The sequence below is a fragment of the Rhinoderma darwinii genome, chromosome 4 (assembly GCF_050947455.1).
Source record: "Rhinoderma darwinii isolate aRhiDar2 chromosome 4, aRhiDar2.hap1, whole genome shotgun sequence".
Classification (NCBI taxonomy): Eukaryota; Metazoa; Chordata; class Amphibia; order Anura; family Rhinodermatidae; genus Rhinoderma; species Rhinoderma darwinii.
In genome coordinates this window covers 307,686,378-307,711,078 of record NC_134690.1, presented here as the reverse complement: position 1 = coordinate 307,711,078, position 24,701 = coordinate 307,686,378, and the positions used below count along the sequence as shown (strand labels likewise).

The 24,701-nt window shown below is 41.6% G+C and overlaps 1 protein-coding gene across 1 annotated transcript in view; it reads left to right on the top strand.

Annotated features, from left to right (window-relative positions):
* Nucleotides 1-24,701, top strand: part of SYNJ2 (synaptojanin 2) — a 250,116-nt gene that overhangs the window by 87,409 nt on the left and 138,006 nt on the right. The window contains exons 4-6 of the mRNA XM_075863738.1: nt 4,088-4,313; nt 8,889-9,001; nt 17,863-17,868. Of these exons, the coding sequence (XP_075719853.1) occupies nt 4,088-4,313; nt 8,889-9,001; nt 17,863-17,868 (345 nt within the window). The remainder of the gene's footprint in view (nt 1-4,087; nt 4,314-8,888; nt 9,002-17,862; nt 17,869-24,701) is intronic.

The following is a 24,701-nucleotide window of genomic DNA, read 5'->3' as shown; positions in this document are numbered from 1 at the left end:
GAAATAAGTATTCGATCCCTTTGGCAAACAAGACTTAATACTTGGTGGCAAAACCCTTGTTGGCAAGCACAGCAGTCAGACGTTTTTTGTAGTTGATGATGAGGTTTGCACACATGTTAGATGGAATTTTGGCCCACTCCTCTTTGCAGATCATCTGTAAATCATTAAGATTTCGAGGATGTCGCTTGGCAACTCGGATCTTCAGCTCCCTCCATAAGTTTTCGATGGGATTAAGGTCTGGAGACTGGCTAGGCCACTCCATGACCTTAATGTGCTTCTTTTTGAGCCACTCCTTTGTTTCATTGTCGTGCTGGAAGACCCAGCCACGAGCCTTTTTTAATGTCCTGGTGGAGGGAAGGAGGTTGTCACTCAGGATTTGACGGTACATGGCTCCATCCGTTCTCCCATTGATGCGGTGAAGTAGTCCTGTGCCCTTAGCAGAGAAACACCCCCAAAACATAATATTTCCACCTCCATGCTTGACAGTGGGGACGGTGTTTTTTGGGTCATAGGCAGCATTTCTCTTCCTCCAAACACGGCGAGTTGAGTTAATGCCGAAGAGCTCAATTTTAGTCTCATCTGACCACAGCATCTTCTCCCAATCACTCTCAGAATCATCCAGATGTTCATTTGCAAACTTCAGACGGGCCTGTACATGTGCCTTCTTGAGCAGGGGAACCTTGCAGGCACTGCAGGATTTTAATCCATTACGGCGTAATGTGTTACCAATGGTTTTCTTGGTGACTGTGGTCCCAGCTGCCTTGAGATCATTAACAAGTTCCCCCCATGTAGTTTTTGGCTGAGCTCTCACCTTCCTCAGGATCAAGGATACCCCACGAGGTGAGATTTTGCATGGAGCCCCAGATCGATGTCGATTGACAGTAATTTTGTATGTCTTCCATTTTCTTACTATTGCACCAACAGTTGTCTCATTCTCACCCAGCGTCTTACTTATGGTTTTGTAGCCCATTCCAGCCTTCTGCAGGTCTATGATCTTGTCCCTAACATCCTTAGAAAGCTCTTTGGTCTTGCCCATGTTGTAGAGGTTAGAGTCAGACTGATTTAATTGAGTCTGTGGACAGGAGTCTTTTATACAGGTGACCATGTAAGACAGCTGTCTTTAATGCAGGCACCAAGTTGATTTGGAGCGTGTAACTGGTCTGGAGGAGGCTGAACTCTTAATGGTTGGTAGGGGATCAAATACTTATTTCTCTGTGCACAATGCAAATAAATATATATAATTTTGACTATGTGATTTTCAGTTTTTTTTTTTTTATATAATCCATCTCTCACTGGTAAAATTAACCTAGTCTAGAATTTTTAGACTGTTCATGACTTTGACAGTGGGCAAACTTACAAAATCAGCAAGGGATCAAATACTTATTTCCTTCACTGTACGTCCGTGCAACGCGCGTGATTTTCACGCGCCTCGCACGGACCTATATTAGTCTATGAGACCGTGCAGACAGTCCGTGATTTTTACGCAGCGCGAGTCCGCTGCGTAAAACTCACGACATGTCCGTTCTTTGTGCGTATTTCGCGCATCACGCATCCATTGAAGTCAATCGGTGCGTGAAAATCACGCGCACCACACGGAAGCACTTCCGTGGGACTCGCGTGATTCGAGCAACAGCAGTATAACTATCAATGTAAACAGAAAAACACCACATCCTTTTCTGTTTACAAACATCCAAACGGAGTGTCATAATGGTGGCTGCGCGAAAAGCACGCAGCCGCGCATCATATGGTGATGACATGCGGAGCTGTTAAGTACCTTTTGCGCACACAAAACGCCGCATTTTTTGCGTGCGCAAAAACGCACGCGCTCATGTAAATCTGTCCTTTATTCTGTCATGGTGGAGTCCCAGGGTTTTTGTTTTTTTGCAGTTTTGTACTGCCTAAATAAGGTAAAATTGTGAGGAAGATGCTGTCAATTCCTTTTGAGTCTGCATATTGCAGAATATCTGTGCGTACCTTTGCTTACTTACAGTAGACTTGTTATCTACATTCAATAAAGGCTGAACTAAATGTTACATTCTTGACTGGTATTTTATTTGACGATTTGTTATTGCTGAGTGATTTGTTCTTCCTATGAAATAGTCAGGCCACATATAGGGCTGCCCACAAGCATTAAATTAATGTCGGCAGAGATTATCTAAAGTATATGGGTGCATCCCGACTGCCCCCCCCCCCACCCGCTTACGGTAGAATGGGCATGTTTGATTTCAACATGCTTGATCCGTTTGCTGGGAGATGATCCACAGCGGAACGGTCTTTGGAATTAACTTCCGTTTTTCATGCTGACTGTATATATGGGGAAATCAGGGGGAGATTGCAGTCTGCCCAATGAGTGTTTGGCCTACCACTATCTTATGTGTATGGTGATCCTTTGCTATGTCAACTGATCTACCTAAGGGAAATAGTCACTGCTACATGAGTTTATACAACCAATATATTGCTGGTTTACTCGACCTTTACATAATCATTAGGATGAAGTCTTAATTTCACATTGTATACAGATGCCAGCAGTGGAATTCACTTGTTGCTCTAAGATCCATCTTGTATAAGGTTTTACAACAGAACATTTAATAAGGATGGTACGGTAAAGTATATTCGGACAGAGACTGACTGCACAAGCTCCTTTGTTGCCCAGTTGTTGGTGTGCTGTGGCCATATGAATTGCGCAAGCAACCTGTGACCGTCTTTCTGAGAATCTTCTTACAGATTATGGTTGATCCACAATAACTTTCCAATTAGTAACATTGCTATGCCCCTCATGACAAATTGATTTAATTGTGGACAATTTTGGTAGCGTGATTGCACTATTAAAAGACTTCCATGTAGCTTAGGCACGTAGTCTATTACCTATAGAAAGTATCATGTATAAGGTGATGATATGTTGTGGACTGTAACAAAGCATAGGATGTTGTTGATACTTTAGACTTATAATTGTGTCTTTTATACCTTACCGTGTAATGTTGGTCCTTATTGAAAATTAATTGGACTGAAATGAATGGGTTTTCTGATGCAAAGCTTCAGATTGACTACATTGGCATAGGCAGGACACCTCCATGTCAGAAATATTTCCAAAGCAGCTTTAGAAAGTGTCATTAAATATTGAAAGCTGAGGCAGCATACAATACCAGCAAGAGTATAAAAGTAAACCAAGGAAGGAAGTAGCCAGCTAGATGTTTGAATAGTTGAGGGGTAAGTAACCGAATATTGCTATATTGCTGTGCAACTCATTAATAACTAATCACAGATCTCCTTTTCCTATTTGGTTTCACTTGTGTTGCTGTGTGGTGACATGACATTGGCAAGTGAAAAGGAATGTATTCCTTTTGTAGAAACTTTGTAGAAATATTTCCATATCTAAAAATAATATAATAAAAATATGTTGATATCAAATAATAAGAGATATTTAGACTTTAAGCCTCAAATAAAATACTCTACAATTACATGGGATCTATAGTACAGTATATAACATGTATCAAATAATGGAGTTTATATAATATACATCTTTCATGATATATATGCGTATTGTGTTAAAGGGATTCCACACTTTCAAAAAATCAGCATATACATGTTTGTGGGCTCTCACACACCTGTGATTTCCTAAAAGCTTGCTCCAAGGCAGCTGTTCGGTCCAGTGATCATTGATGGAAAGGAGGAGGTGACATTGAGAGAGTGCAGTTGACCTAGGAATAAACAGAATTTGAAGGTGCTGCCCTTTATATTGCAGGACGATCTTTAGGACCGCTTCTAAAGTATTTAGACTGCTAACACATGGGGAAGCGCAGAAAGTACACAAAAATGGCAAAAGATTTGCTAAAGGAATATTACGGGTATTTTTTTTTAGATACTTACTGCTGACTAGACCGCATGGACCGGTAGCCATAACACTAGTGTGAACAGAGCCTAAGCTGTATGTTTCTAGCACATGAAAGGCACAAAAACAAATGTGAGCACCACTTTACTCATTTAACTTTCAAAGATTGATGCATTCCTTATTTCTTTTTTTTTGCCTTGTGAATTTTTTTAGGACTTTTAGTTTGTGCTCGATTTACACATGTACTTGTATCTACAGGAACAGGCTGTTGCATGTGCCTTTGAAACACTGTCAAGTCAGCTGCTCAAATTGGCTGTTGAAGGTAATCTGCGGAGGGGTCGAAATCCGTACGGTCTATGCCTCACACCGGAAAGCCAAGGCTTGCCTTATTTCACGTATCAGCTGTGTACGGGCAGGTGCCAGGTTCCACATACGTGGAGTAGATGACGATGGACACGTTTCAAACTTTGTTGAAACAGAGCAGGTATTGTAATCATGTTCTTTTCATTTACATGTTACATTGAACAAAAGTAACCGTACAAGACTATTCTTCATCCTGTGTACTTTTTAATTCCATGAATAAGCATTATTATTCTTCCTAGGACATATTTCCTTATTTTCTCTTACAGTAGTATTTAGAGTTGTATTCAAAAATGTCCTAGTTTTTATTTATATTTAAAATGCACCATTTGTTTCATGGTTATTTCACCTTGCATCATATACATGGAGATGTATAAAGGTTATTAGAAAAGCTGCTAAATCAATTGTTTTGAAAATGTGTATAATATATTGTATGTACACTACCGTTCAAAAGTTTAGGGTTACTTAGAAATGTCCTTATTTTTGCAAGAAAAGCACAGTTTTTTTCAATGAAGATAACATTAAATTAATCAGAAATATACTCTATACATTGTTAATGTGCTAAATGACTATTCTAGCTGCAAACGTCTGGTTTTTAATGCAATATCTACATAGGTGTATAGAGGCCCATTTCCAGCAACCATCACTCCAGTGTTCTAATGGTACATTGTGTTTGCTAACTGTGTTAGAAGGCTAATGGATGATTAGAAAACACTTGAAAACCCTTGTGCAATTATGTTAGCACCGCTGTAAACAGTTTTGCTGTTTAGAGGAGTTATAAAACTGACCTTCCTTTGAGCTAATTGAGAATCTGGAGCATTACATTTGTGGGTTCGATTAAACTCTCAAAATGGCTAGAAAAAGAGAGCTTTCACGTGAAACTTGACTGTCTATTCTTGTTCTTAGAAATAAAGGCTATTCCATGCGAGAAATTGCCAAGAAACTGAAGATTTCCTAAAACAGGTGTGTACTACTCCCTTCAGAGGACAGCACAAACAGGCTCTAACCAGAGTAGAAAGAGAAGTGGGAGGCCCCGCTGCACAACTGAGCATCAAGACAAGTACATTAGAGTCTCTAGTTTGAGAAATAGACGCCTCACAGGTCCTCAACTGGCAGCTTCATTAAATAGTACCTGCAAAACGCCAGTGTCAGCGTCTACAGTGAAGAGGCAACTCCGGGATGCTAGCCTTCAGGGCAGAGTGGCAAAGAAAAAGCCATATCTGAGACTGGCTAATAAAAGGAAAAGATTAATATGGGCAAAAGCACACCGACCTTGGACAGAGGAAGATTGGAAAAAAGTGTTATGGACAGACAAATCGAAGTTTAAGGTGTTTGGATCACACAGAAGAACATTTGTGAGACGCAGAACAACTGAAAAGATGCTGGAAAAGTGCCTGACGCCATCTCTCAAGCATGGTGGAGGTAATGTGATGGTCTGGGGTTGCTTTGGTGCTGGTAAAGTGGGAGATTTGTACAAGGTAAACGAGATTTTGAATAAGGAAGGCTATCACTCCATTTTGCAACGCCATGCCATACCTTGTGGACAGCGCTTGATTGGAGCCAATTTCATCCTACAACAGGACAATGGCCCAAAGCACACCTCCAAATTATGCAAGAACTATTTAGGGAAGAAGAAGGCAGCTGGTATTCTATCTGTAATGGAGTGGCCAGCGCAGTCACCAGATCTCAACCCCATAGAGCTGTTGTGGGAGCAGCTTGACCGTATGGTACGCAAGAAGTGCCCATCAAGCCAATCCAACTTGTGGGAGGGCCTTCTGGAAGCATGGGGTGAAATTTCTCCCGATTTACCTCAGCAAATTAAGAAGCTAGAATGCCAAAGGTCTGCAATGCTGTAATTGCTGCAAATGGAGCATTCTTTGACGAAAGCAAAGTTTGAAGGAGAAAATTATTATTTGAAATAAAAATCATTATTTCTAACCTTGTCAATGTCTTGACTATATTATCTAGTCATTTTGCAACTCATTTGATAAATAAAAGTGTGTGTTTTCATGGAAAACACAAAATTGTCTGGGCGACCCCAAACTTTTGAACGGTAGTTTTTAAGCCGTATTCTAGAATTGGAAATATATGAGCTAAAGCTATGGTCGCCAGCCTGATAGAATTACTTACAGGGGTCTATAGATTGTGCTTAATAGTTCAACAGATAAGATGGACTTCAGCGTTACTGGCCAAATAATAAAGGATGCAAAAAAATGCCCCTCTTGCCCTCTCTGAGCCCCTCAGCAAAGCGAAGAGGTGTCACAAGACATGTAGCCTGCCTTCTGAGTATTCTGAGTAATCGGAAGAATTAAGAAGTAATTCAAGAGAAAACATGTTTTCTTGAATGTTCTTAAAAAAAAAAAAAATAGTCAAAACCTATTTGTGCAAAACCTTCTCATTACAATATTCTGCATGTAAAGTCTACATAACATGTTGAAAATAAAGTTTGTAAATAATTTGCTTTACTTTTTGTATTGATCTTTAGTTTTGCATGTCTAAAGTTAGGACTCTGTTTACATCTGCGTCGGAGGCTCCGGTAGGAGCTTTGTCGCAGATCCGGTGAAAAATGTTGGAAGAAATGTCCGTTATGCAGTGGCTCCGGCACTCCAGTTTTTTCATTCTACTGTTTGTATAACACTGAAGTAAACGAAGTCTAATTTCAGAATTTTGATGGTTCCCTTTTTTTGGAGCGCAATGCGTTGTGGGAGCGCACATGACAGTTAGAGCTAACCTGTTAATGTCTGATAGAAGAATGCAGATAAACCAGTGTCTGTATCCAAAGGCAACCAGCAGAAAGTTGTATATGTATAAAGAAACAACCTAGAATAACTTGTATCGTTAGAAAACTTGTGAGGCAAAGTATCTGTTTAGCTATCGAACTTATTATGTAGATTTAAACTGTGAACGATTGTTAAGAAGCAGAATCAAACTGTAAATGACATCAGAAATATTACGCCTGTTTGATAAACCATAAACCATTTAGTAAAATTAATTTCCCTGTCTCTTAGGGCAGATACAGACGAACGTTGCATTTTTGCGCACGCAAACAACGCAGCATTTTGCGCGCGCAAAAACCATTTGACAGCTGCGTGTGTCATCCGTGTATGATGCGCGGCTGCGTGATTTTCGCGCAGCCGCCATCATAGAGATGAGGCTAGTCGACGCCCGTCACTGTCCAAGGTGCTGAAAGAGCTAACTCTTTCAGCACCCTCGACAGTGAATGCCGAACAAAATATCGAAAAACCTGTTGGAAAAAAAAGAAAAAGTTCGTACTTACCGAGAACTTCCCGGCCGTTGCCTTGGTGACGCGTCCTTGGTGACGCGCCTCTCGACATCGGGCCCCACCTCCCTGGATGACGCGCCAGTCCATGTGACCACTGCAGCCTGTGCTTGGCCTGTGATTGGCTGGAGCTGTCACTTGGACTGAATTGTCATCCCGGGAGGTCAGACTGGAGGAAGACGCCGGGAGTTATCGGTAAGTCAGAACTTCGTTTTTTTTCTACAGGTTCATGTATATTGGGATCGGAAGTCACTGTCCATGGTGCTGAAACAGTTTAACTCTTTCAGCACCATGGACAGTGACTATCTCCTGACGTCGCGTACCGATAATTTTTTTGCCGGGTTCGGCCAAAACGAGTTCAGCCGAACCCGGTGAAGTTCGGTTCGCTTGTCCGGGTTCGCTCATCGCAAAGACACTCCGTTTGGATGTTCGGATGTTCGTGGTGCTTTTCTGTTTACATTCATCCTTTTGACAGCTGGTGCGCTGTTTCAGTCGGTTCGCACGGAAGTGCTTCCGTGCAACCTGCGTGGTTTTCACGCACCCATTGACTTCAATGGGTGCGTGATGCGCGAAATACGCAGAGTTATTGAACCTGTCGCGCTTTTTGCGCAGCAGACAAACGCTGCGCAAAAAGCACGGATTGTCTGTACTGCCTCATAGACTTGTATTGGTCCATGTGTGCCGCGTGAAAACCACGCGGCCCGCACGGACCGAATACACGCTCGTGTGAATTCCCCCTTATTTAAATCCATCTGCAGAGGCATTGTTAGGCTTTACTTATAATAGACCATCATGTCATTGTGGCTTTTACTGCTGGTAAGTCTGTGGACAATACAAATGTGAATGTGCTGAGATATGAATCAACAAGACTGTGTTTATAGCTGTGAAGGAATTGATGCGTTTGTGACTCACTTCTGTGGTTGGTAAATATAGGTTAAAGGTTTGAGGGGTCTGGCACAATATAATCCAAAATCATAGACATTAAAATGTTGCTATAGTAAAGTATAATAGAATACATTCCAGCGTGATCCAGGTAGTACATAAATACAGTAGCTGGTAACCTGTCTGTATAGAATCAGTAATGAATACCAACCTTTTACGCCTATTTCACTGATGGCGAAATAAAAATTCAAAAATAACCAATAAACATGTCATCTCATATTTTCAAAGTCAAGCATTTCCAGGAAGAATCATTTTAGAAGAAGAGAACTTTTCAGAAAATCCACTTTTTGGAATTCTTAGGGTTCTTTTTTTCTTGCAATAGCAATTCATACATATATCTGTGTAATAATGGAGACTGTAAAATTGGACAAGACAAATCTTAGTTTTTAATAACATTTTAATAAAATACTGTTACATTGTGATATCAATTGAATCTTTATATAATTCTATATCTGATCACATTCTAAATCTTTACAGACAATCTATGTGGATGATGATGTTTCCTCCTTTGTTCAAATCAGGGGATCTGCCCCATTATTCTGGGAACAACCAGGACTGCAGGTAAGGTGTCATTCAAGGGACCAGACACGGTTTAGTTGTTTTTGCATGCCTATGCCCCCCAAGCATTAAAGAGGTTTTTCCATCTTAGACATCTACATGACCTATCTACAGGATATAGGTGAAGCCCGCATCTATCAGAAATGTATGTCATAACTTGTGGATATGCTAAGTAGTCAATGTTTGCATTAGGGAAAACCCCTGTAACTTCATACCTGACATATCTGGCACCCTTATTTATAGTTATACAAATTTGCTTAAACAATTTTATTAGTTTTAGTGCACAGAAAGTGGTATATTTTTAAATCTACAAGACAGGGGCACAAAGATAACATTTTCTCTTAATAGTCCCCAATTCATCTCGCTTGAACCCTAGTGCAGCGCATCTGAACGATCACTGAAACAGGGCATTTGTTGGGCATTTATCTGTTATAAAATGTCACAGCGTGTGGTATTTCTCATATGTTTTTTAGGAGATAGTTATGGGAACATTCTGTAATTTTATGTTTCTTGTTTTTGAATGTCCCTGTGTAAACCTGATCTATAAACAAGATCAATGCATTCAGATGCGGGGCATACATTTCGTCGCCTGATTTTGTGTGTTTTTGCACATCAGGCTTTTAATTTTCTGAACGTATGCAACACACATGACAATCTACTGGCTGAGACTGAAGACTCATCTGGAATTATGTGATACCAAAGATTGTATGGTTTATAGTATGCTGCGAGGATATAAAGTCGCTGCATAAACGATCTGCCTGGAAGCACGGCTTCATCATAGTGAATGGTTTTAAAGTACACATCTGTATTTTATCCACAGCACCAACACATAATCCTTAATTTAAGTATGTATTTGTGTATTACAACGTGCAATGTTAAATACTTTTGTGTCAAAAAAGATCTGATACCCTTATTGGCTAAACATAAAAGTTCTATATGCAGCTTTCAGAGCACAGAGGCTCCATCGTCAGGCAATTTACAAATGAATGACTGAGAAAAAAAGCACAACATTTAAGATGTTACACAAAGACAATTAGTACATGAGGTGATACATCATTAAGATAAGCCGGGGCAATAAAACTGAGGTTATAGGGGTGATGACTTAGGAGTTAAAGAGGCTCTGTATAAATCTAAATCTAAAATTGCTCATAACTTGGGCAAAAATGATCGTTTTAAAAAAAACAAAACAACTTTGCTGTTATCTACATTGCAGCGCCGATCACATTCAATAGGAGATAGGGATTTTATAATCTGGTGACAGAGCCTCTTTAACCCATTAGTGACCGGCCCATCGTGTTTCTACGTTGGTCACTAACGGGCCTTATTCCGATGCCATAGACTTTTTACGTCGCGACATCGGAATAAGTTTACAGAGCAGGGAGCTGTCAAATCTCCCTGCTCTCAGCTGCTAGAGGCAGCTGAGGGCTGGGAACGTCCCTGCTCTGCCGTGTGAGATCGATATTAGTATCGATCTCACCCGTTTAACCCCTCAGATGCGGTGCTCAATAGCGAGCAACGCATCTGAGTGGTTTTGGAGAGAGGGAGGGAGCTCCCTCTCTCCCCCACCGACACCCGGCGATACGATCGCCGAGTGTCTGTGTCTCCAATGGCAGCCGGGGGCCTAATAAAGGCCCCCAGGTCTGCCTGGAGTGAATGCCTGCTAGATCATGCCGCAGGCATGACCTAGCAGATGCCTGTCCGTGTTAAACGGCCAGGCAGTAATGCACTGCAATACAAAAGTATTGCAGTGTATTATAAATGCGATCGCAGAATCGCATATTATAGTCCCCTAATGGGACTAGTAAAAAAGTGGAAAAAAAGTTTAATAAAGTTAATTTTAAAAAAAATGTGAAAAAAAATTAAAAACCCAGCTTTACCCCTTACAAAATGCTTTACTGTTAAAAAAAGCAAAATAAAGTTAAAAAGTTACACATATTTGGTATCGCCGCGTCCGTAACGACCCCGACCTATAAATCTATTACATTATTTAACCCGCACGGTGAACGCCGTAAAAAAAATAATAAAAAACTATGGAAAAATTGCTGTTTTCTGTGAATACTGACTTTAAAAAAATGTGATAAAAAGTGATCAAAAAGTCGCATCTACTCCAAAATGGTACCGATAAAAACTACAAGTCATCCCGCAAAAAAAAAAGCCCTCACACAACCGCATCGGTGAAAAAATAAAAACGTTACGGCTCTTCGAATAGGGAGACACAAAAGCAAATAATTTAGAAAAAAAAGCGTTTTTACTGTGTAAAAGTAGTAAAACATACAAAAACGATACAAATTTGGTATCGTTGCAATCGTAACAACCCGTTGAATAAAGTTATTGGGTTATTTATACCACACAGTAAACGGCGTAGATTTAGGACGCAAAAAAGAGTGGCGAAATTTCAGATTTTTTTTCTATTCCCCCCCCAAAAAAAAGTTAATAAAAGTTAATCAATAAATAATATGTACCTAAAAATGGTGCTATTAAAAAGTACAACTTGTCCCGCAAAAAACAAGACCTTATACAGCTATGTCGACGCAAAAATAAAAAGGTTATAGCTCTTGGAATGCGACGATTGAAAAACGTAAAAAATAGCTTGGTCGTTAAGGTCCAAAATAGGCTGGTCATTAAGGGGTTAAGGCATCTGGAGTCAGTCTGATGGGGGATGTGATGGGTGTCCATGTAGTGGCTCATAAATCCAGGTGTTAGATTGAGGCCTTGTCAATGACTGGAATTTTGTCATCATCTTGAATTTCCACATTTTTCATTCTCTGTTGGTTTTAAAATGACCCTTCAGAATTAGGACCTTTAAATCTGCCAAACTGTGATCAGGTTCAGAGAAGTGTTTTCCCACAGGTGTATCCAGTTCCTGTTTTATTGTATGTCTGTGAAGATTCATCCTGGTTTGTAGTTTTTGTATGGTTTCTCCAATGTAGATTCCTTTATTGATGCACCTTGTACACAGGATCATGTACACTACATTGGAGGATGTACAGGAGAACGAGCCAGTGATTTTATAGTCCTGCTGTGTGTTTGGTATGTGGATTGTGTTTGATGACAAGATGTTGGTACAGGTCTTGCATTTTCTACTGTTGCAAGGAAAAGTGCCAGTCTCTGATGGTGGTGAAAGGGCAATTCTGACCAAGAGATTCCTTAGGTTTGGTGGTTGTTTGTATGCAAGGAGGGGTAAATCCGGGAATATTTCCTTCAGTTTATTGTCTTTGTTAAATATAGGTTGGAGATCAGCAGCAGTTTTCCTCAAGATGTTCATTTGTGGGTTGTATATGACCACTACGGGCACCCTGCTGTTGTCTGCCTTCTTTTTGTTCTCCAGAAGATTGCTCCTTGGAGTTCTTGTTGCTCTGTAGATCTGATCATCTATAATAAGTGGATGGTATCCCTGTTGTAAGAATGTATTCCTCAGCGATAGCAGGTGTTGTTTTCTGTCTTCACTGTCTGAACAGATTCGTATGTACTGCAGAGCCTGGCTGTAGATGATGGATTTCTTTGTGTCTCGGATGAAAGCTGTTCCATCTCAGATATGCTGGACGGCCTGTAGGTTTATGGTAGATTGTTGTTTGTATGGTATTGTTTCTCATGTATATTCTCATGTCCAGGAAATGTATTTGAGATGTAGAGTAGTTGAGAGTGAGTTTGATGGTAGGATGTAACTTGTTGAAGTTTTTATGGAAAGAAAGCAGTTCATGTTCAGAACCTGTCCAGATAATCAGCAGGTCATCAATGTACCGGAAATAAGTTAGAGGTTTAGTTGTGCAGGTTGATAAAAACTCCTCCTCTAGTTTGGCCATGAACAGGTTAGCATATTGTAGTGACATTTTGCTACTCATAGCGCTTCCTATACGTTGCAGATATATCTTTGTGATGGAGTACGAACCTGATGAATTGTAGGGCTGGCTGTCGCTAGATTGTTCTTTTGAAGAAAGTGTTGGTATGCGGCTATGCCATCCTCATGGGGGATGTTAGAATACAGAGACTCCACATCCATAGTTGCCAATATTGTTCCCTCTGGTAGTGAACCTAGGGCTGAGAGTTTGCAGAGGACGTCTGTGGTGTCCTGGACATAACTGGGTGTGCACCTCACCAAGGGCTTTAGAAGATTTTCCACCCAGCCAGAAATATTTTCAGTTAAAGTCCCAACACCTGAAATGATTGGTCTCCCTGGATTGCCTTCTTTATGTATTTTAGGTAACCTGTAGAATGTACCCATTCTGGGATTGTCCGGTATAAGGTCCATTAAACTGTCTGACATAGCGTTGAAACTATTGATGATATGGACAAGTACTACTGTGTATTGTTTGGTGGGGTCTTCATTAAGCAGGGTGTAGTATTTTTTGTCTGAGAGTTGTCTGTGTGCCTCCTGAATGTAATCGGATGTATTCAGAAGTACTACAGGCCTTCCTTTATCAGCTGGTTTGATGATGATGTTTTTGTTGGATTTTAGTGTAACAGGCTTAGCTTAAAGGCTACCTTTAAATACATAGTTAGTATGGTTGAAAAAAGACACATGTCCATCAAGTTAAACCAAGGGATGGGAAAAGGGAAGGGAACAATTTCTACACATAGGAGTTAATTTTTTTTTGTTCTAGGAAATTATCTAAGCCTTTTTTAAAGCCATCTCCTGTCTTTGCTGTGACCAGCTCCTTCTGTAGACTAGTCCATAGATTCACAGTAAAGAAGGCTTGTCGCCTCTGCAGGTTGAACCTGTTTTTCTCCAGACGGAGGGAGTGCCCCCTTGCTTTTTGAGGGGGTTTCACATGGAACAGTATTTCACCATATTTTTTGTATGTGCCATTAATATATTTATATAAGTTAATCATGCCCCCCATTAGTCGTCTTTTTTTCAAGGCTAAATAGGTTTAATTCTTTTAATCTTTTCTCATAACTTAGATTCTCCATGCCCCTTATTAGCTTCGTTGCTCTTCTTTGTATTTTTTCCAACTCCTGGGCATCCTTTCTATGAACTGGAGCCCAGAACTGAACTGCATATTCTAGATGAGGCCTCACTAATGCTTTGTAAAGTGGTAATATTATATCCCTGTCCCGCAAGTCCATGCCTCTTTTAATACACAACAATATCTTGCTGGCCTTTGAAGCAGCTGATTGACATTGCATGCTGTTATTTAGTTTATGATTTACAAGTACACCCAGATCCTTCGCAACAAGTGAATCCCCCAGTGTAGCTCCCACTAGGACATATGATTCATGCAAGTTGTTGGTACCCAGATGCATAACTTTACATATATCTACATTAAACTTAATTTGCCATGTGGACGCCCAAACACTCCGTTTGTTTAAATCCGCTTGCAATTCATGAACATCTTCCATAGACTGAACATTACTACATGGTTTGGTGTCCTCTGCAAAAATATAAATAGTGCTATTAATCCCATCCTCTATATCATTAATAAATAAGTTGAATAATCGTGGTCCCAGCACGGAACCCTTGGGTACACCACTTATAACCGGGGACCATTCACGGTAGGAATCCTTGACCACAACTCTCTGGATACGGTCCTTGAGACAATTCTCAATCCAATTACAAACTATATTTTCTTAACCTATAGTCCCTAATTTACCCATTAGACGTCTATGAGGGACAGTGTCAAATGCCTTTGCAAAGTCCAAAAACACTATATCCACAGCGGCCCCTCTGTCTAGGCTTCTGCTCACCTCTTCATAAAAAGAAATCAGGTTGGTTTGACAACTTCTGTCCTTAGTAAAACCTTGCTGGCTGTCACTTATATTACAATTTTTTTGTCACATAATCCTGTATCTAGTCCTTCAATAGCCCCTCAAGCATTTTCCCCACGATGGATGTTAAGCTTACTGGTCTATAATTACCCGGGGAAGGGGCGTGGTCTGGACGGACATGCGGAAAGCTGTGTGTTAGCTGAGCTCCGGGACCTGGAAGACTAAAACGGCTCAACTAAACCTGCTTACCTGACTGGTCTGTCGAGTCCTGCCAGTCTTCGGAGGTGCAGGGCATCTGGAGTGTGGAGTTTGGAGCTCGGTGAGTGCGGCTGAGCTGTGTAAGGTGCGGCGCCACTTCCCCGGCTTGTCGGGATCCTCTGCTGGACTGTGCCGGAAACCTTGTGACAGGGTGAGGACGTATCGGCCCTGAAGACTCGCTGTTCGGCGGTGTAGCGGTCGGAGACAGAGGGGCACGGATCTTCGCTTCTCCTATAGACCTGTCTGGCAGTGGAGGGTATACTGGGAAGGTACAGCTACCACGTGTGACCGCCATTTGGAGACCTCTTCCTGGATGGCGGCCATCTTGGATTCTTCCCAGCGAACTTGTGGCAGTAACAGGGGAGGACAACTGCTATCTCCATCTAGACTTCAACAGTCTTGCGGCCATCTTCTTCTGGATCAGGGTGAGCTGTACATTTACACCCCTGTACAAGTGTGAAAACATACTTCTCCTCACAACTCTTCCTGCGCTTTCGATCTCCTGCATTTGGGCCTGCTTGTCTGTGGAGCAGCCATTGTGCTGGATTGAATGCGATTGCAAGTGCATAAATTTACCTTTATAAATATCAGTATTTGAGTGCCCTCAATATATACCAGGATTGACTTTTTACTTTATTGCTGATCCGGCCGAATTCTGTGCCGCACCACTATCGTTATACCAGATTGGTTAGCCTGGCCTGTGCTGTCTATTTGGCTTGATACAAGTGGCGTTTGTCGTTAAAGAACATGGAAGGTACATCAAAGCGGAATGCTAAAGCTAAGCCGGCCGAGCTTACAGAATTCTTTACGAACTCTTCATCTCAACGGTCTGATGTACCCAGACGCATCTCTCTCCCTCCCTCTTCCCCTGCTCCCTCGTCGAGGGCCGATTCTATGGATAACGAAATACCAGACAACGTTGACATGCAGCTGGCCTCGGAAGCTACCCTTAAGAAACTTTTGAATTCATTTAGAGTTTCACTACAAGCTGACCTCAGGCAGGCCATAGGGGAGTTGAGATCAGATATTCAGGACATTGCTACAAGAACGGATCACAAAGAAAACAAGATGGAACACTTTACGTCTTCTCACAATTTACTTATTGACGCGCACTCCAATCTGGAGGAAGAAGTGAAACGTCTTTCCAATAAAGTTTTGGACTTGGAGGACCGGTCCAGAAGAAATAATGTTCGCATTATAGGTATTCCTGAATCGGTCACCCTTGCCCTCCTCTCCCAGTTCCTTGTGGATCTGATGTCTCTAGTACTACCTGTCAAGTCTGCCATGGATCTTCTGATCGACAGAATTCACCGGATCCCTAAAGCGCGCCATATTGCAGCTCATCTCCCGAGAGATACGATTGCCCGTATCCACTTTTATCATGTAAATGATGAATTTCTTAAAGCACTGAAGTCCTCTCCAGAGTTGCCAGATCGATTTAAAGAACTCTCTCTTTATACCCTGATTTGTCTACGGCTACTATAATGAGGCGTAAGGAATACGCTCCATTAACCAAGATTCTGAGAGATGGAGGAATTCTGTATAAGTGGGGGTTCCCGGTGAAGCTGATTGTTTCCAGGAATGGCACTCAGCACGTGTGTATGTCTCCAGCTGCGTTATCAGAGCTTCTGCATTCATTGGGGCTACTCAAATATCCTCTGCGCAGTCCTTCCCGTCTGAAAGCTGCTCGGCCAGAATTCCTGACACCTTTGTGGTCCGAGAGTGCTGGGAGGACCGGAAGACGACTATGGACTCTTGTCGTCATATACAAGATTTACGTGAAGGCTCCTTGATTTCCAGGAGGCGAAAAGTCTTTGCTGTGTCTCACTTATCCCCTGGGGATAGGTGACCAGACGAACTGTTGCTTCCTTCTACTGATTCCCTGAAAGAGGGAAAGTTGTGTTTTTATGTTCTTATTGTTTGACATGCCATACTCTCAAGTAGGTCATGATGTTTTTTGGTTATCTGTCACGATGCACATGTCATTTCCTTTTCTTATGTGGAGTTTAGTCTCCTATGTAGACAAATTATTTGTTTTGCCAGCCCTCTGCATTTTCGTGCTTTCTATCACTGGGGGTTAAAATAGTCTCTATTAATGCTCATGGTTTAAATTCCCCGTTTAAAAGGTCCCTTCTATGGAAGGAAGCGTTTAAGTGTCGTTGTGATGTATTATGTGTACAGGAATCTCACATTTCTTCTAAAGATTCTCACTTATTTCATAATAAGAAGTTTCCACATGTTTTCTTTGCATCTGCAGAAGTTAAAAAACAAGGGGTCATCATAGCCATACGGGACACGGTCGCATTTAAACTCTTTCAGTCCTACTCTGACCTGCTGGGCCGATATGTGATTCTAGTTTGTGAACTTAATAATATAGTATATACCTTGATTTCCTTATATGCTCCCAACAGGAGACAACTTCTGTTTCTTTAAACAATGTTGGCAATTACATCTGCCATTCAGAAGGGGGGTTTGATATTGTGTGGGGATTTTAATATTGTATGCAATTCTGAATTGGATAGATCTGTTGGGCCTAGTAGATTGATCCAAGATTTACAGGCTTTCATAGCTGAGGAGGATCTTCATGATGTTTAGAGGTACCAACATGCTTCTGAGACACGTTTTATTCCTCCCCACATAAAATGTATTCCAGAATTGATTTGTTCCTAGTAGACAGGATAGTTTTAACAAAGGTCCAATCAACTAATATTAGGCTTCTGACTTGGTCGGATCACTCGCCAATTGACCTCATGCTTTCGGACAGATTTAGCACGTCTTCGGGCTCTGGTTGGAGATTGAACTCATTCCTTTTAAAATCCCCTTCCCTTTAGACATCCATGGGAAATTCCGTGAAAGACTTTTTTGGGATAAATGGAGGCTCGGTCTCTTCCCCAGAAATCCTTTGGTTCGCTCATAAGGCTTATGTTAGAGGGTTGTTTATTCAAGCTGCTTCTAGAGAAAAAAATGAAAGACATAAGACGCTGGATCTTCTTACCAAGATTACAATTTTAGAAGCACAGCTTAAATAGAACCCATCAGAGGATGGTAGACGTGTGCTTAGGGAAGTTCGGGATAAACTCCGAGTACATAACTTGTTTTTATATGAAAAAACTTTAAAAAGACTGAATTGGAACTTTTATGTTCAAGGGGATAGACCGAGAAAAATTTTAACTAATAGGGTCAAACATCATATAGCAAAGGCTAAAATCTCCTCTAAAAGCTCAAGATGGGTCCAAGATTTATGATCCTCAGAAAATCTCTAATGCCTTTGCAGAGTATTATAGCTCCTTGTATAACCTTAAAGATAAAGTCTACCTTCCTGTCATTACTGAGCAGTCATTTGGGGCTTTCTTGGAGAGACTGGAGCTTCCTACTTTAAAATATCCCAGTTTAATGCACCTAATGCATTATGTTGTGTCAGCTATGGGGCATTATACTGTGTCAGCTATGGAGCATTATGTTGTGTCAGCTATGGGGCATTATGCTGTGTCAGCTATGGGGCATTATGCTGTGTCAGCTATGGGGCATTATACTGTGTCAGCTATGGGGCATTCTACTGTGTCAGCTATGGGGCATTATACTGTGTCACAGCTATGGGGCATTATACTGTGTCAGCTATGGGGCATTATACTGTGTCACAGCTATGGGGCATTATACTGTGTCAGCTATGGGGCATTATACTGTGTCACAGCTATGGAGCATTATACTGTGTCACAGCTATGGGGCATTATGCTGTGTCAGCTATGGGGCATTATGCTGTGTCAGCTATGGGGCATTATGCTGTGTCAGCTATGGGGCATTATACTGTGTCAGCTATGGGGCATTATGTCTGGAGAAAAAAAGGTTCAAGCTGCAGAGGCGACAAGCCTTCTTTACAGTGAGAACTGTGAATCTATGGAATAGCCTACCGCAGGAGCTGGTCACAGCAGGGACAGTAGATGGCTTTAAAAAAGGGTTAGATAATTTCCTAGAACAAAAAAATATTAGCTCCTATGTGTAGAAATTTTTCCTTCCCTTTTCCCTTCCCTTGGTTGAACTTGATGGACATGTGTCTTTTTTCAGCCGTACTAACTATGTAACTATGTAACCTTTATGGGGCATTATACTTTGTCAGTTATGGGGCATTATACTGTGTCACCTCTATGGGGCATTTTACTGTGTCACATCTATGGAGGCATTATACTGTGTCGCAGCTATGGGGCATTATACTGTGTCACCTCAATGGGGCATTTTACTGTGTCACATCTATGGAGGCATTATACTGTGTCAGCTATGGAGGCATTATACGGTGTCGCATCTATGGAGGCATTATACTGTGTCAGCTATGGAGGCATTATACGGTGTCACATCTATGGAGGCATTATGCTGTGTCGCAGCTATGGGGCATTATGCTGTGTCAGCTATGGGGCATTATACTGTGTCAGCTATGGGGCATTATACTGTGTCAGCTATGGGGCATTATACGGTGTCACATCTATGGAGGCATTATACTGTGTCAGCTATGGGGCATTATACTGTGTTGCAGCTATGGGGCATTATACTGTGTCGCAGCTATGGAGGCATTATACTGTGTCTCATCTATGGGGCATTATACTGTGTAGAGGCAGCTATGAAGGGCATTATACTGTGGGGGCAGCTATGGGTGGCAATATACTGTGGGGGCAGCTACGGGGGACATTATACTGAGCAATTACAAGAGCTGCAGGTCCAAGGGGGGAGACGCTGTGTAGCACAATATACAAGGAGGGATTGTTGTATAGCACTATATAGAAGGGAGCGCTGTGTATCACTATATCTAAGGGGGATTGCTGTGTAGCACTATTTTATAGAGAATCTGTCACCTCTCCTAACATGTTTATTATAGGAAATCCTTGTATTTCACAAAAAGTCTTTCTGCAGTCAAGGACTGATAGACAATTCCCCTTGTCAGGAGGATGTGTCCTAGCACAGTGTGATACTGTCAGTATGTAGGGACACAGCCCTGTGACAAGGGGAATCGTAACACTGTTAATGCTTGCCCAAAAAAGTAGTGTTAAAAATAGTTACGGTGCGGCAGGGCGGCGGTGAGGAAGGGGGGCCCAAGTTTGGGTAACAGCCCAGGGCCCATGGTCTACTTAATCCGCCACTGCCCGCAGCATATGGAGCGGGCTCAGCACGTGAGCCCACTCCATACATCAACCCCCGCACCATGACATGCTATTAAGTCACAGTGCGCAAAGGGGTTAATGCACAGCGGATGTTGTGAATATTGCAATTTTCCACTGATGCGCCATTTTAGTGCAAAATATGTTGTTCCCAGTTTGTGCCACTGAAGAAAAATACCTCATAAAACATTAAACTGGTTCTCCTAGGTATGGCGATGCCATATACACAGTGTTCCAAATTATTATGCACATTGGATTTAAGTGTCATAAACATTTAATTATTAGTTTTTCAATTAAACTCATGGATGGTATTGTGTCTTAGGGCTCTTTGGATCATTGTAATCAATCTCAGACACCTGTGATAATAGTTTGCCAGGTGTGCCCAATCAAAGGAAAACTACTTAAGAAGGTCGTTCCACATTATTAAGCAGGTCACAGGTTTCAAGCAATATGGGAAAGAAAAAGGATCTCTCTGCTGCCGAAAAGCGTGAAATAGTGCAATACCTTGGACAAGGTATGAAAACATTGGATATTTCAAGAAAATGTAAGCGTGATCTTCGTACTGTGAAAAGATTTGTGGCTGATTCAGAGCACAGACGGGTTCGTTCAGATAAAGGCATAATGAGGAAGGTTTCTGCCAGACAAATTAAGGACTTGGAGAGCAGCTGCTAAAATGCCATTGCAAAGCAGCAAACAGGTATTTGAAGCCGCTGGTGCCTCTAGAGTCCCGTGAACCTTAAGGTGTAGGATCCTCCAGAGGTTTGCAAGTGTGCATAAAGCTATTGTTCGGCCACCCCTAAACAATGCTCACAAGCAGAAACGGTTGCAGTGGGCTCAGAAATACATGAAGGCTAATTTTCAAACCGTGTTTACTGATGAATGCCGTGCAACCCTGGATGGTCCAGATGGATGGAGAAGTGGATGGTTGGTGAATGGCCACCATGTCCCAACAAGGCTGCGACGTCAGCAAAGAGGTGGCGGAGTAATGTTTTGGGCTGGAATCATGGGGAGAGAGCTGGTAGGCCCCTTTGGGGTCCCTGACGGTGTGAAAATGACCTCTGCAAAGTACGTAGAGTTTATGACTGACCACTTTCTTCCGTGGTACAAAAAGACGAACCGTGCCTTCCGTAGTAAAATTATCTTCATGCATGACAATGCACCATCTCATGCTGCAAAGAATACCTCTGTGTCATTGGCTGCTATGGGCATAAAAGGAGAGAAACTCATGGTGTGGCGCCCATGTTCCCCTGACCTCAACCCTATTGAGAACCTTTGGAGGATCCTCAAGCAAAATATCTTTGAGGGTGGGAGGCAGTTCACATCAAAACAGAAGCTCTGGGAGGTTATTCTGACATCCTGCAAAGACATTCAAGCAGAAATGCTCACAAATTCAATGGATGCAAGAATTGTGAAGGATATATCAAAGAAGGGGTCCTATGTTAACATGTGACTTGGCCTGCTAAGTTTTTTTTTATTGAAAGAGCTTTTGATTTCTGTAAATGTGACCTCCTGATGCTGCAAATTCAACAAATGACCAATTTAGTTATCTTTACAACCTTTAAAATGTTTTGATCTCTGTTGTGCATAATAATTTGAAACAGTGCATTTTGAGTTTTTTACTTCTAAAAAAAAAAATCTGTTGTCATTAGGAGATTTGTTCAATAAAATTCGCATTATACTCCAACGGTTGATGGCTTGAAGATTATACTGACTGTCATTTGCATCGACTATTTAGGAAAATCAGCGAAAAATAACAACATTTGCATAATAGTTTGGAACGCAAACTGCTGTTTGGGCATGCTGCATGGCTCAGAAGGGAGGGACGCCATTTTGCTTTTGGAGCGCAGATTTTGCTTGGTTGTTGTTCTGTTTGGGGCTTTGCTGGTATTTCAGTTTATAATGTGGGGGGCATATGTAATCTGTGCTGAGAACTTCAGGGCATAATAAGAGGGTATAATAATGCGATAAATAAATAATAATTCATAGGTGTGGCCGGTGTCGCACTGATAAATGGTGTCGGATGTTACCCGCTTTTAGAAAACATTGCACATTTTGTATCGACATATTCTGAGAGACAGAACTTCTTTATTTTTTCACCACCGGAGCTGTGTGACAGCTTATTTGTTGTGGGACAATCTGTAGTTTTCATTGGTATCATTTTGGGGTACATGCGATTTTTTTAATTTTTTTTTTGGATCACTTATTATTCAATTTTTTTGCAAGCCGGGTGACCAAAAACAAGCAATTCTGACAATGTTTTTTAGTTTATTTTTTGCAGCGTTCACTATAAATGACAATTTTACTTTATTCTGTGGGTCGATACGATTACGGCGATACCATATGTATATAGGTTTTTTTTATGTTTTGCAGCGTTTGCGCAATAAAATCACTTTTTTATAAAATAATTTTTATTTTCTGTGTCAACATATTCTGAGAGCCGTAACTTTTTTTTTTTTTTTTTCAGTCCAAAAAGCGTAAGGGCTTGTTTTTTGCGGGACGGGTTGTAATTTTTATCGGTACTATTTTCGGGTAAATGCGACTTTTTGATCACTTTTTTTCTCTATTTTGGTAGGGGTGGTGACCAAAAAATAGCGATTCTGGTGTAGTTTTTTTTTTGTTTGTTTTTTTGGTTGTTCATCGTGCGGGAAAAAATAACACTACAGTTTTATAGTTGAGGTCGTTACGAACGCGGTGATACCAGATATGTGTACTTGATTTTTAACGTGTTTATTATTTTCCTATAATGAGTCTTATTATAGGAAAAAAAATGGTGTTTCTTTATATAACTTATAACTTTTATTCTACACTTTAAAAAAAATAAAAAAAAATTTATGACTTTTTTTTACATTTTTCACTTGTCCCACTAGGGGACACTTAGACTTGCAGCTCTGATCGCTGCTGGAATACATTACACTACCTACGTAGTGTAATGCATTCCAACTGTCATTGTGGCATGACAACTGTCATTGTGACATGACTGTCACACTGACAGGAAGCCTCGGAGGACCGACCGGAGGCTGCTCATCCGAGGCTTCCATACATGGCAACCCGGAGGTCATTGTCTGACCTCCGATTGCCACGACAAGCATCGGGAGCCCCCACAATCACTCCGTGGGGGCTGCCGATGTGCTTCAAACCCCTTAAATGTGGCGAACGCAATCTGTCGCCGCATTTATGGGGTTAATTGCCAAAATCAGCGGCGATGTTCCGCTGACAGGCAAGGCTGGAGTGGTTCCTCCTGGTTCCCGGGCACTGTTAGGACAGTGTGCGCCGGGAACTACTCCGCAACTTTACGTCGTGATGCGGGAAGCAACCCCTCTGCAGGACGTACTATTGCGGAGCAGCGCGTGAAGAGGTTAAAGGAGCAATCTAGGTAAAACTGTTACTGTGTTATGCCTAGGTCAATCCTTAGGGGGCAGTGCATGACTGGTATTCTCTCTTTGGAGCTCTTTGAAACCCAGAGTTATGCACCGCCCCCTCAGGTGCTGTACTGGCCTGCGATCTTTTAAAGGGAAATTCCTATTTGAGATATTTTTGCCATATTCTTTCATTCCCTATTTGATATTCCAGAGAGGAAGAGATGGGGTGCCTGCACGTGCATGCTGCTCTCTCTATTTTACTTTATAGGAGTTGCGAAACACTTGGCGGTTTCTGTGTTTTCCTGATAGGTGGGAGCCACAAAAGTAGAATCCTCATCTGTCAGAAATTTATTGCATTTACTGTCGATATGCCATAATTATCCCCGATGGAGATGCCTCTTCAAGTTTTATTGCAGCCTTTGGGAGCAGTGCAATCTAACAATGTAGCTTTCGGACCAGAAAAGGTTGTGTACCGTGGATGAAAAGTATAGACTTCATCATGGCCACTAAAATGAAAACCTATATTTTTTACATTTTTGGTAGCATTCGGTGAACTGAAAAATGTGACACTATAAGGCCTCATGCACACGACAGTGTTTTTGCGGCCGCAATTCCCCCGAAAATCCACGGGAAAATTGCGGCCCCATTCTTTTCTATGGGGCCGTGCACACGACCGTAGTTTGAAAACAATGGCCGCGGCCATGTGCATGTGCGGGCGGCCTGCGGCTGACAGTCCGCTGACAGTCCGCAGCCGGCCGACCCGAAAATCACGGCCGTGCACACGGCTACGGTCGTGTGCATGAGGCCTAACAAAAAAAATTGAGGGGAGAATTTATTAACTGTCATTTCATATGCCAATCTTAATCTCGAGAGCCTTGGAGTAAAATGCGAGTAATTTTATTAATTTTTGCATGCCTCTTAAAGGGGTTTTCCAATCCTTTTTTTTTTTTTTTTAAATCAATGCAATGTTCCTCTATTAATATATTAGTGCACTCTGACTATCTTTTTCTTGATAATAAATGGTTTTAATAACATTACTCCCTATTGTTTACCTTGAGAGGTTTGTTTTGCTCAGTAAGTTCATTCCTCTTCTCTTCCTGTGTTTCTCCTCCCTGCATGCACTGCTCTAGTCCCAGCATGCAATGTGCATGCAGCAGTGCACTTGCTCCGCCTACTACACCCAGCTCTACTAACTTCTGCAATCTCAGTCTTCATTTTGGTGCTCTCATTCTATTACTGATAGCACAAGCTGAAATCACTGGATA